At 38.1% G+C, this 13,334-nt stretch overlaps 1 protein-coding gene across 2 annotated transcripts in view; it reads left to right on the plus strand.

Moving 5' to 3' along the window:
• The window catches only part of LOC150088224 (CTP synthase 1-like), a 292,973-nt gene that overhangs the window by 187,830 nt on the left and 91,809 nt on the right, over positions 1-13,334 (plus strand). For both annotated transcript variants that reach the window (XM_090369393.1, XM_090369394.1), the window contains exon 12: positions 12,629-12,781. In XM_090369393.1, coding sequence (XP_090225519.1) covers positions 12,629-12,781 — 153 coding nt within the window. The remainder of the gene's footprint in view (positions 1-12,628; positions 12,782-13,334) is intronic.

Here is a 13,334-nt window from a genome sequence, read left to right on the forward strand (position 1 = left end):
AATGAAATTTTTGGATATGGCGTACACGTGGTAAGATTATACCCAGATCCTTGACATAACGTGGCCTCGACAATGCTCCCTGCATGCACACTACTCGGACTCCCTCCAGTCACTATCTGGCAGAGTAGAGGTAGCAAGATTATACACTAGCTGATCTGGAAGCCTCCTAGAGAGTTACCAATAGGTTCGGTCCAGTGTACTAACTAACGGCCGGCTTGCAAACACCGTTTTAGAGCTGTACCCTCGAAATGTAAGGAATATTGGATCTTGCCACGACATTCATCATAACCTCAAAAGTCATCAATCATACTGCATGATGGAAGAGATAGGGAAGGGTTGACCGGAACTTAGCTCTAGAGACTAAACATGGGTTCCACCACTTCAAGCCTCCAATAAGCAAAGTGGTGGTATTTCACCGGTTGATGAGAGTCATCTACCACCTAGTACTGCCTAGTAACATAGAGGGGTGGCATTCCTCCATGTGGTGTGGGCACCACACCTCGACCCCTGCTTATGTTGGTTCACACCTGGGTGGTCACCCACCATGTACTTGTGCATGGAGGTTATACCCAGGATTACTAACAGTCCTACCATCGTAAAGTTGCATGTAGTGGATTTGGCTGTCACAGACCGTCTGGACTTCGCCGAAATTGGGTCCACTTGACTTGAGTGTCACCCGAATATCAGTTCCATCAGCGTTTTAGACTCCCAGGTAGCAAGTACAGCTTGTCTGGCATATCTGAGATAATGTCTGTGATAACCTCAAGGACCATCTTACTTATTTATGCAAATTAGAAGGTTGATGTTGATCAAAATCTTGCATTTTATTCTTGCGTAATATTACAACCTGCTTTCTTGCATAATATTCACCTTTTATTCTTGCGTAATATTATCGCAAATGGCCCCGGGTGCCAAGCGAATTAGAGGTAAAGCGATTTTTCTGAAAGCTATTGAGTGTTCATGAAAAGCGACTAAAGTTATTTCTAAGTTTGTACGTTTCTCTTAACAGTCTTATTTTTAAAGTCGTTCTATACTTAAAAGCCACAAGTTAGAACACAGAAAGGAAACTTGCCTTTCTTTATTTATCCGTATATTTCTATTTCCACTAACCGACTAACACGTCAACTGTTTGGCCTCCTAGCGGCAGTGCTCCTGCCTCCCCGTGGCGGGGCCAGAAACCTTGGCAGATAAATCCTCTTGGCAAGGGCTAAAAGGAGCAAACATGACAAATACAAATCATGTAGACATGGAAAATGACAATCCGAAAAGATAGAAAACTGATCAGATGGAGCAACCAAGCCTATCTTTCTTAATCTTCCACTCTCTTAGTAATCAGCTTATGAGTGAATTGTCTCCCTTTGTGATACAGAAACATCTGGAGGGTATTGTAGGATCTCCCAAGATGGTGAAGAGACTACAATAAGCAGACTTACTAATAGAAACCATGAACCAAAGACATTCTGAAAAGCTCTTACTATTAACAAGCTGTGCTGGCATTCCTGTTAAAATATCTCCTCATGCAACCCTAAATTCATCTAAGGGTGTCATATCGAGATGGGATTTATTAAATGTCACCCAGGAAGAAATTACCCAAGAACTGCAGGGACAGAATGTAATTGAAGCAAAAAGAATAATGATTAAAAAAGATAATCAACTGACATCTACCAGAAATATTATTCTTACCTTCAATAGGCCCAACTTACCCTTTGCTGTAAAAGCAAGTTATTTATTTTGCTGCATTCGCCCCTACATTCCAAACCCTTTAAGATGCTATAAATGCCAAAAGTATGGCCATTCTCAAACTGTATGTAGAGAAATTCCTGTTTGCCCCAACTGTGGATCCTCATACCACACACAAAGTGACTGTACATCTACAAAAATGACCTGTCCTAATTGCAAGGGTAACCATCCTGCATATTCCAAGACATGTGAAAAATGGAAAGCTGAGAAAAAAAAATAGTAAAATACAAGATTGAAACAAAGTCTGTTATCAGGAAGCAAGAAAACTAGTTGTACCAACTATATTACCTATGCAAATGCTGTAAAAAAATATCAAACGGTCTCCATTCAAACTGATGTTACAGTTCCCACTACTAAATCAATTTCTGATTGGGCTAGAAATGTCTGTGCTAGTGTATATGCAAGTATATATGCACCTGTTCTTACTTTTAGTTATTTACTTTTTCCATGATGATCTACGTCCGAGAAAAGAAAGAACTTTGCTTTCCAGGCTGCTACGTGTTCCAAAAGAAGCCATGCAAGAATTGCCTCTGCCTGCATCTATAGTTAATCTATTACATTGTGTATCCACCCAAGCTATCAGTTTTCCAATCCACCTAACTCTGCCACAGTAGCATCAGTGAATATTCTTGCACCCCATTCTGTTAAGTGTATTCCATCCCTGTAAAAATAGTCTCACAAGCACAGACCACACTGAGAAAAATTCTACCCCATGAGTCCTGCACAGTCTCTCCAGGAATGAAATGATTGAAAAGGCTCTTAATGTGTACTCCCTCATATCATGTCTTGGCAGAATTGCAGACCCTTTCAAATTTAATCCTAACTCACAACTTTTCCCAACATTGTCCTGTACTTGTTAAGTTCTCAGATCTCCTACTCTTAATTTCATTAGCCTAATAGTGGAAAATGATACAAGAAAATAAGCTTACACGACATCATCCAAAAAAAAAAAAAAACCCAGCCGCGACACCATCCATTTCACCTATTCATTCACTGAAAGTGTTTGTTTAGTTCTTCGTTCATTTGATTTCAACTTCCACAACAATAGATGGCAGTTTGTTCCAACAATCAACCACTTGTTAGCTAAAGACAAACTTCTGCGCATCTGTTCTGCAACTTTCCTTATTTAATTTGAATTTGTTCCCCTCATATGGGTCTGAGGAAGAAACGCACGGCATTGAGCTTGCTGAGTTCATTCAGAGCTTTAAATATCTTAATACTTTGTCTGCGTTGTATATAAATACACTTCTTCTACCTAGTAAATGGCCTAACAAGTTTACTCTCTTTCTTGCATTCATATACTCCTTGTCCCCTTCTTAGCTCTTTTCCAGTGATTTTTTATAAATATAAATAACTGTTGTTAACCGGTATCATAAGATAGTCTGTAACTGTCACATGCCTTTTTTCTTTTCCTAAATTAAACTTATAGGCTCTCCTTTTTAGCATCTTTCTTTTGGCATTCTCCACTGGACTCAGTGGTGTATCCAGGTATCATCCTAAGAGGGGCAAGGCAACCATGTCCAGGTAACATCGTAAGGGGGGGGTGTTGACTAGGCTTTTGAGGTTTTTTTTTTTAGAAAGCCTCCTGCATTCTGTTTCTTTAATTTCAAATTTTTGGTTAAGGTGGGCATATGCCCTCTCTGCCCACCCCTGAAACATGTCAGAGAGGCAACAAGAGAGAGTAATACTCTTGTTCTGATTATCGGCAGTGATTATTCATGCATTAGGAATTTGCAAAAAAAAAAACAACCACAAGGTGGTATTGTTTTGGGATTTACTTAAAGATGTAACTACCATCAAGGGTAAAGGGGTGGATTTTTGCTTTCATAAAGGTGACTGCAGGTCTCAGACAGTTTTTAAATTCTATACAGTGGGACCAAATGATGATGTTACCATCAGCAAATTCTAAATAGGAAGTTCAAGGAATTAATCGTAGAAGGCTACTAGGCTTTCCATGCCAACTAAGAAATACTGTTCAGGATTTAGGCCCAAATGGGCAGGTATCTAGTCTCCACAAGCTGAAATTTGCAGAATTGCAGCCTTTCTTAGTAAGAGCACTGCTTTGTTCCACTCGCTAATTAGCATTAGCATTAGTAGAGGCATTTGATGCAAGAAAGCAAGCTTATGCAGCATCAGCCAAAAAAAAAAAAAAAAAAAAAAAAAAAAAGTAACATAAATAAATAAAAATAACCACTTCCACTTCACCCCTCTGTTCGTTCGAAATACCTGTCCAGCTGAGCCTTAAACTTATTTAGGCTATCAACTTCCACGACAAGGGATGGAAGTCTGTTCCACCCACCAACCACCCGCTGGCTAAAGGCAAATTTCCGCACATCTATCCTACATCTGTCTTTCCTCAATTTGAATTTATGCCCTCTCAGGTGATTTTTCTGAGCTAGAGGAAGAATCCCATCAGCATTGAGCATGCTCAAACCATTCAAGGCTTTGTACACCTCTATCAGATCACCCCGCTGGTGCCTAGTTTCCAGACACTGTAATTTGCAAAACTTAAGCCTTTCTTCGTAAGAGAACCCCTTTGTCCCATTCACCAATCTAGTTGCCCTTCTCTGTACTCGTTCCAGCAGCTCTACATCCTTCCTGAAATGAGGCCTCCAGGCCTGTATACAGTACTCTAGGTGTGGCCTGACCATTGCCTTATACAAGGGAATAATCACCTCCTTATCCCTGCTAGAAAAATTCCTATATATCATTGACAATACACCATGAGCTACTCTTGCAGCTCGTCTGCACTGCTCAGAGAACTTCATATCTGCCTGCACCACCACCCCCAGGTCCCTTTCATTCTCTACCACTGTCAGTGTAGTACCACAGAGTTGATACGTTGCTCTGGGGTTGCTGTTTCCCATATGTAGTACTTTACATTTGTCAATGTTAAACTTCATTTGCCACCTCGAAGCCCATCTGCTCAACCTTTCCAAATCCTGTTGCAGCAGCATAGTGTCAGTAGTGTCCTTGACAACCCTGCCAACCTTCGTATCATCTGCAAACTTGGACATTAAGCCTGATATACCATCATCAATATCATTTATAAATACAGAAAACAATAAAGGCCCCAATACTGAACCCTGAGGGACTCCACTAATAACATTAGTCCACGATGAGCAGTGTCCATTGATTACCACTCTCTGTCTTCTCCCCCTCAACCACCCCTTTATCCATAGCAGCAACTTGCCTCCAATGCCACACTGCTCCAATTTGTGCAGCAGTCTTCCATGTGCAACAGTATCAAAAGCCTTTCTAAGATCCAAGTATATAATATCAAAGTTATTCCCTGCATCCAGTTCTTTTGTGACTGCATCATAGTATCCAATCAAATTGGTCAGGCAAGACTTCCCCTTAACAAAACCATGCTGTGTCCTAGCTATAACTGAAGTCTTGTCTAGATGATCCTGCAGTGCTTCTTTCACCAGTGCCTCCATTAATTTTCCGGGAACAGAAGTTAAACTCACAGGTCTATAATTACTTGTGTCAGCCTTTGATCCCCCTTTGTGAATTGGGGTCACATTTGCACATCTCCAGTCAATGGGTACCTCCCCTGAGTCCAAGGAAGCTCTCATAATTATGGCTAAGGGTTTGCTTACCTCCTTTGCTGCCTCCTTTAATATAACTGGATAGATCCCATCCACCCCAGGTGCCTTTCTTGTGTTTATCTTCAACAATTTCTCCTCCACTTTGCTCTCAGTTATTACAAGATTCTCTAGCTTACTGCTCGAGTTGAATACACTTCTGGCATTCCCCTCGCTGAATAACTCCTCATGTGTGAATGTCGATGCAAAATATTCATTTAGTTTGTTAGCTACCCGAGCAGGGTCATCAACAGTTGACCCATCGATCTCAAGTGGACCAATCTGATTCATCCCCTTCCTTCTAGAGTTTACATAAGTAAAGAACTCTTTGCTGTTTTTCTTCGCATCCCTTGCCAAGGATCTCTCGTAATCTGCCTTCGCCTGCCTAACCTCCTTTGTAACTTGGTTACAGATCAACTTGTATCTATCATAGGCGTCCGTGTCACGTGTTAATTTGTTTGTATCCCATGCATTTTTCTTCTCTGCCATATGCCTCATTAGTTCATCTGACAACCATTTAGGCCTAAACCTTGAACAATATTTCTTAGTTGGTTTGTAAAGCCTAGTAGCTTCCACGATAAGTTCTTTGAATGCTTCCCATTTTGAATTTGCTGTTGGCAATATCATCAGTTGATCCCACTGTATAGAATTTAAATACTGTCTCAGTGCCCTTGAGACAGTATTTAAATTCTAATCTCATTGCCCTTCTCTCTACACATTCCAGCAGCTCCACATCCTTCCTAAAATGAGGCCTCCAGACCTGTATGCAGTACTCAATGTGTGGCCTGACCACTGATATATATATATATATATATATATATATATGGGATAATCACTTCCTTATCCCTGCTAGCAAAATTCCTGTATATCATTGACAAACCCTAATGAGCTGCCCTGGCAGCCTGTCTGCAATGTTCAGAGAACTTCACATCTGACTGCACAATTACCCCCAAGTCTTTTTCATTTGCCACTACCGTGAGTGTAGTACAACACGGTACTTTACTCTGGGATTAATGCTACCCATATGCAGTACTTTGTGTTTATCAATGTTGAACTTCGATTGCTATTTCTCAATCCATCTGCCTAACTTTTCTAGATTCTGTTACAGTAGCATACCACCATTTCTGGCATTAACCACTGTACCAAACTTTATATCATCTGCAAACTTGGACATTAAGCCTGATGTCCTTATAAATATCATTGATAAATATAGAAAACAGCAATTGGCCCTGCACTAAAACTTGTGGGATTCCGCTAATAATATTAGTCCACAAAGAGCAGTGTCCGTTGATAACCACTTTGTCTTCTCCCACTCAACCATCCCTTTATCCATAACAGCAACTAGCCCTTAATGCCACACTATTCCAATTTATATAGCTGTTTTTCATGTGCAATGGTATCAAAAGCTTTCCTGAAATCCAAGTATATGATACCAAAATTATTTTTTCATCCAGTTCCTTTGTGACCACATCATAGTAACCAATCAAATTGGTTAAACAAGATTTCCTCTTAACAAACTCATGCTGTTTTTGAAGTATAATTGTGGCCTTGTTTAGATGATCCTTCATTACTTCTTTTACCAGTAACTCCATTATTTTCACTGGAACCCAAGTTAAACTAGCAGGTCTCTAATTACTTGTGTCAACCTTTGTTCCCTCTTTTGAATTGGAAATACATTTGCACATCTCCAGTGCTCGGAGACCTCCCCTAAGTCCAAAAATGCTCTCATAATTATTTCTATGGGTTTTCTTACTTCCCTTGCTGCCTTCATTAATATAACTTAATAGATCCCATTCACCTCAAGTGCCTTTCTTCAACTTTCCTCTCAGTTATTTCTCACCTTTACTCAGTTTAATTTACGAGTATTCCTATACAATCACTCACTGTTATAACTAGTGTACTACAATGATATACCGTACAAATTTTGGTAACCATGCAAACATTCGTAATTGCTTGGGTAGTCAAAAAAAACCCAATTCTTGGAATTAACAAAAATGAAAAGGGCAACTTAGCTTTTATGAACACAGGCATCGGATTAGCAGCCGGTTTAATACCTTGTTCCTTTGGGGATGGGGGTTATGCAATAGTGCATTGGCATTCCTCTTGTCGCATTTCTAGATTGTCTTGTATTCACTGAGTCATAAATTTATTTCGGGACTTCTAAGAATTTTGTCAACAGAATGTCTAAGAACTTTGTATGCATTTCTGGAATTCTAAGAATTTTGTCAATGGGATTTCTAAGAACTTTGGTTGCAGATCACTTTACTGTCATTTGAAATAAAATCAGTTAGAAATGAACCCTTCCTTCTGAAAAATGTCTACTAGCAAAAGAAAGTGTCTCAATTTGCAAAAAATGTCGAAGTGTGTGTAAAAAGTTTTCTTTGTCCTCTTCAAATGTATCAACATTGTGGAAGAATAAAGATGTTTACATATGAATACTGGAAAAGAACATAACCAGAAAAAAAAATTTAGAAAGTGCGAGGTTACAAACGATGAAACATTGCTTCAATGACTCACTACAGAAAGAAGTGCTAGATTTTCAATAGATGGTCCAATCTTGAAGGCTTAAGCAGAAAAATTTGCTGAACAATTTGGACATGACGAACGATTTTGTATGTAACAGCGGTTGGCTGGATCGATTTTAAAACCGAATACAAGCATATTAATACAAATAATATGTAGGTATATACTAATATTGTATTTTTTTTCTTCTCTAATATTTATTTTTCTTTTTGAATATCTTTTTATCAAGTTGAGAATTAAAAAAAAAAAATAGGAGGTACATTTAACTTATAACTGATATAGTGAGTAACGGTTATAACGAGCAAATTTTGTCAGTCCCTTGATGCTTATTATAACCAAGTTCAGCCGTGTGTGTGTATATATATATATATATATATATATATATATATATATATATATATATATATATGCATATGTTTCTGGGTATGTGTGTGTATATATGTATGAACACTGAGTTTTCTGAAAAGAAAATTCAAAGTTTTATGTTTAAAACAACTCTACTTTATTCTTATTTTTTTCATTAATATATAATAACTTTATCATCAATTTGCTATACATAGAACGAATAATTTGACCAGTTCCAGAGAATCCGTTTCATGGACCCCTGGAACTGGTCTATGGATCCCTGTAGACCCCAGTTTGGGAAATGCTGATTAGATTAATGGTTTTCAAAAACAAGTGAAAGTACTTTGTGCAACTTTTTTGGCATGTTGTCCTCAGTATGCTGTTCCCCAGGACAGGTATTGTTTGTAATTTATTTAACAGCTTCATCAGTCTCAGGTTGGGTTATTTGTGGTTCTCTTTCAGTGCTACTGAAGCTTTTGTTTTGTACCTGAACTGTTTTGTGCTGATCATTTTTTTTGTTATCCTTAACTATGATGGTATTTATCTTATCCATGGTGGTTAAACAGGATAGTTTACTTGACTTCAGCTTGTTTTAAGAACTGTAAATTTCTGTAAGGTTTTTTTTTTTTTAACTCATGGGTAGGCCCATAACACCTTCTTTGGTAATTCAGTGTGTCATTAGCATTAGTAGAGGCATATGATTCAAGAAAGCAAGCTTATGCAGCATCAGCCAAAAAAAAAAAAAAAAAAACCCCACTTCCATTTCCACCCCTCTGTTCATTCGAAATACCTGTCCAGCTGAGCCTTAAATTTATTTAGGCTATCAACTTCCACAACAAGGGATGGAAGTCTGTTCCATCAACCAACTACCCGCTGGCTAAAGGCAAATTTCTGCACATCTATCCTACACCTGTCTTTCCTCCATCTGAATTTATGCGCTCTCAGGTGATTATTCTGAGCAAGAGGAAGAATCCCATCGGCATTGAGCATTCACAAACCATTCAAAGCTTTATACACATCTATCAGATCACCTCGCCAGTGCCTAGTCTCCAGACACTGTAATTTGCAAAACTTAAGCCTTTCTTCGTAAGAGCAACCCTTTGTTCCATTCACTAATCTTGTTGCCCTTCTCTGCACTCGTTCCAGCAGCTCTACATCCTTCTTGAAATGAGGCCTCCAGACCTGTATACAGTACTCAAGGTGTGGCCTGACCATTGCCTTATACAAGGGGATAATCACCTCCTTATCCCTGCTAGAAAAATTCCTGTATATCATTGACAAGACACCATGAGCCACTCTTGCAGCCTGTCTGCACTGCTCAAAGAACTTCATATCTGCCTGCACAGTTACCCCCAGGTCCTTTTCATTCTCTACCACTGTCAGTGTAGTACCACAGAGTTGATATGTTGCTCTGGGGTTGCTGTTTCCCGTATGTAGTACTTTACATTTGTCAATGTTCAAATTCATTTGCCAGCCTGTCTCAGCCCATCTGCTCAACCTTTCCAGATCCTGTTGCAGCAGCATAGCATCAGTAGTGTCCTTAACAACCCTGCCAACCTTTGTATCATCTGCAAACTTGGACATTAAGCTTGTATACCATCATCAATATCATTTATAAATACAGAAAACAATAATGAACCCAACACTGAACCCTGAGGGACTCCACTAATAACATTAGTCCACGATGATCAGAGTCCATTGATTACCACTCTCTGTCTTCTTCCCATCAACCATCCCTTTATCCATAGCAACAATTTGCCTCCAATGCCACACTGCTCCAATTTTTTGCAGCAGTCTTCCATATATAACAGTATCAAAAGCCTTTCTAAGATCCAAATATATAATATCAAAGTTATTCCCTGCATCCAGTTCTTTTGTGACTGCACCATAGTATCCAATCAAATTGGTCGACTTTTCCTTAACAAAACCATGCTGTGTCTGAGCTATAACTAAAGTCTTGTCTAGATGATCCTGCAGTGCTTCTTTAACCATTGCCTACATTAATTTTCCTGGAACAGAAGTTAAACTCACAGGTCTATAATTACTTATGTCATCCTTTGATCTTCTTTTGTGAAAAGGGGTCACATTTGTACATCTCCGGTCTATGGGTACCTCCCCTGAATCCAAAGAAGCTATCATAATTATGGCTAAGGGTTTGCTTACTTCCTTTGCTGCCTCCTTTAATATAACTGGATAGATCCCATCCACCTCAGGTGTCTTTTTTATGTTTATCCTCAATTTCTCCTCCACTTTCCTCTCAGATAATACAAAATCATCTAGCTCACTGACAGAGTTTACTTCACCTCTGGCATTCCCCTTCCTGAATAACTCCTCATGTGTGAATGTAGATGCAAAATACTTGTTTAGTTTGTTAGCTACCTGAGCAGGATCCTCAACTGTTGAACCATCAATATCCAGTGGACCAATCTGATTCATCCCTTTCCTTCTAGAGTTTACACAGGTAAAGAACTCTTTTCTGTTTTTCTTTGCATCCTTTGCCAACGATTTCTCATAATCTGCCTTTGCCTGCCTAATCTCCTTTGTGACTTGGTTACCGACCAACTTATATCTATCATAGGCTTTTGTGTCCCTTGTTAATTTATATGTATCTCATGCATTTCTCTTCTCTGCCATATGTCTCATTAGTTCATCTGACATCCATTTAGGCCTAAACCTTGAACAATATTTCTTAGTTGGTATGTAAAGCCTAGGAACTTCCAAGATAAGTTCTTTGACTGCTTCCCATTTTGAATTTGCTGTTGGTAACATCATCAGTTCGTTCCACTGTATAGAATTTAAATACTGTCTCAGACCATCATAGTCACCTTTACGAAAGCAAAAACCCTTCTCTTTACCCCTGATGGTAGTTACCTCTTTGAGTAAATCCCACTTCAGCACACTGTGATCACTGCCACCTAATGGATCCTTTTTCTGCAGATTCTAAATGCATGAAGAATCACTTCTGATAATTAGATCCTCCCTCTAGTTACTCCCTCTAGTTGCCTCCTGAACATGCTGATGTAGAAAACAATCATCCAATAAATCCACAAAATCCTTGCTAGTGTGTGTGTGTGTGTGACCAATCCACAAATTTCAGTCAGTATCTTGGAAATTAAAATCCCCCATTATAAGACTCTCTGATTTACTGGCCCACTCTATTTCCCTGTACAGTTTCTTATTATACTCATCAGAGTCATTCGGCCTATAGCACACTCTTACTCTCAATTTTGATCTCCCAATGCTTATGTCACACCAAACTGACTCGACACTGCACTGTCCAGCGATGTTGACTGGCTTCACTTCCTTGGATTTTATGTGTTTCTTAACTAATAGCATAATCCCTCCCCTCCCTTCCTATTCAGTCTATCCTTTCTGTACACATTGTACTTCCCAAATTCCAGTTCTGCATTCCTTATATCTGTGTGACACCATGTCTCTGATATCCCAACAATATTTGTCTTTGATGTTTTGAGCAATACCTCAAATTCATCAAATTTATTTACCAAACTCCTAGCATTGGTGTACACACAAGTATACATGCACCTGTTCCTATTCTTAGCTTCCCTAACACAACCCATGTGTTTACTTGTACCGCAGTGACTCCCAGCAGTCTCTGAAATATCCTGCATCTTGTTTTCCAGGCTGCTGCTCATTCCAATAGCTCATTACAATTTATGTCTATCTCTTCTTAGTTGTGTGATTTCATTGACCACCAGGGGCAGATCTCTGTGCTGATTGATTTTTTTTTTTTTTTAGAATCAGAGGCAGCATAGAGGAAGTCGAATTTATTTTGCAAAATTAATGATGACTTTTTTGCTGAAGCTGCTGAAGGTTTTGTTTGAAAAAATCAAGTTTAATTTTTCCTTCAAACTGTTCCTTATTAATAGATTTAAAGGCAACTTCTGGTAACATGGTGTTCATTCGGCTGTGAGAATTATGACCATTGCATTTATCAGACAGTTTAATACTACAAAGACAAGAGGGGGTGCAAAATAAAATCATGCTTTTCATAATTTTGAAAGGTCAAAATAGCATTAGCTATTTTATAATTTCAGTGATTGGGTTCAGTGTGTGTTTGTGCATGCTGCAGTCAATCCCACACGCATGCATGTGGGATTGACTGCAGTAAATATTGAACCTAAAGATCATAATGTTGGTTAAATTTAATCGAGTAGCGTAAAGGTTGTAAGTTTTATTAACCTTTTGGTAATGCTATTTGTTTAAAAGAAGTACAGTACCAAAGGACTCTTGATAAACTTGAAGTTCATACTACTGGAGTGAATTGCATGTCATCATTTGATTCATCAGTGAGCATTGCTTTTCTCCATTGATTATTGCAAATTTTTTATTTTAAGTTATTTTATTTTGTCATTTGATAAAAAATTTGTGGTTATCATATATATTTGCAGTAACATCTGTTGAATTCCATGTAGGACGACTATATGAAAATCAAGAATATATAGAGGAAAGACATCGTCATAGGTATGAAGTAAATCCAGCTTATGTATCTGAACTAGAAGCTGCTGGACTAAAATTTGTTGGACATGATGTTAATGGAGAAAGAATGGAAATTTTAGAACTCCAGGGTTGGTGTTTTTATATGTATTTGTCTATTAGTCTAGTATGTTCTTTTACCATTTCTTACTCTGCACTCGCCTTCTGTTGCAATTAAGAAATGGTAAAAGAACATACATGAAAAAATGTTAGAAATAATAATTGTATGATTGGCAACAATTAAGTTATATCTAACATTTTTTTATGTATTTTACTAAGAAATAGTTCTAGTAACTTTATTTTATAGTATTAGCTAGATGTTACATGACTGTCTTCAGATAGGAGAAAGATATCATCATAGATATTGAGTGAAATTCTTGTTAAAATGGTGGCATTGTTTTATAACATTTTACACAATTTTTTATAACATTTATTCAACTTTTTAATTAGTCTTTGAATCAAAAGGTTAGTTAAATTTTTTTCATGATTTGTCTGTGTTCTGATGGTAAATGGTGCATGTTTTGTTTAAAATATATATATTTTTAGAAGTAAAATAAAATTAACTGGGATTAGGCATTAGTAATGGCATATGATGCAAGAAAGCAAGCTTATATGGCAACACACACACACACACACACCATTCAC

Source organism: Mastigoproctus giganteus, chromosome 3 (genome assembly GCF_048544385.1).
Source record: "Mastigoproctus giganteus isolate SK-2022 chromosome 3, ASM4854438v1, whole genome shotgun sequence".
Lineage (NCBI taxonomy): Eukaryota > Metazoa > Arthropoda > Arachnida > Uropygi > Thelyphonidae > Mastigoproctus > Mastigoproctus giganteus.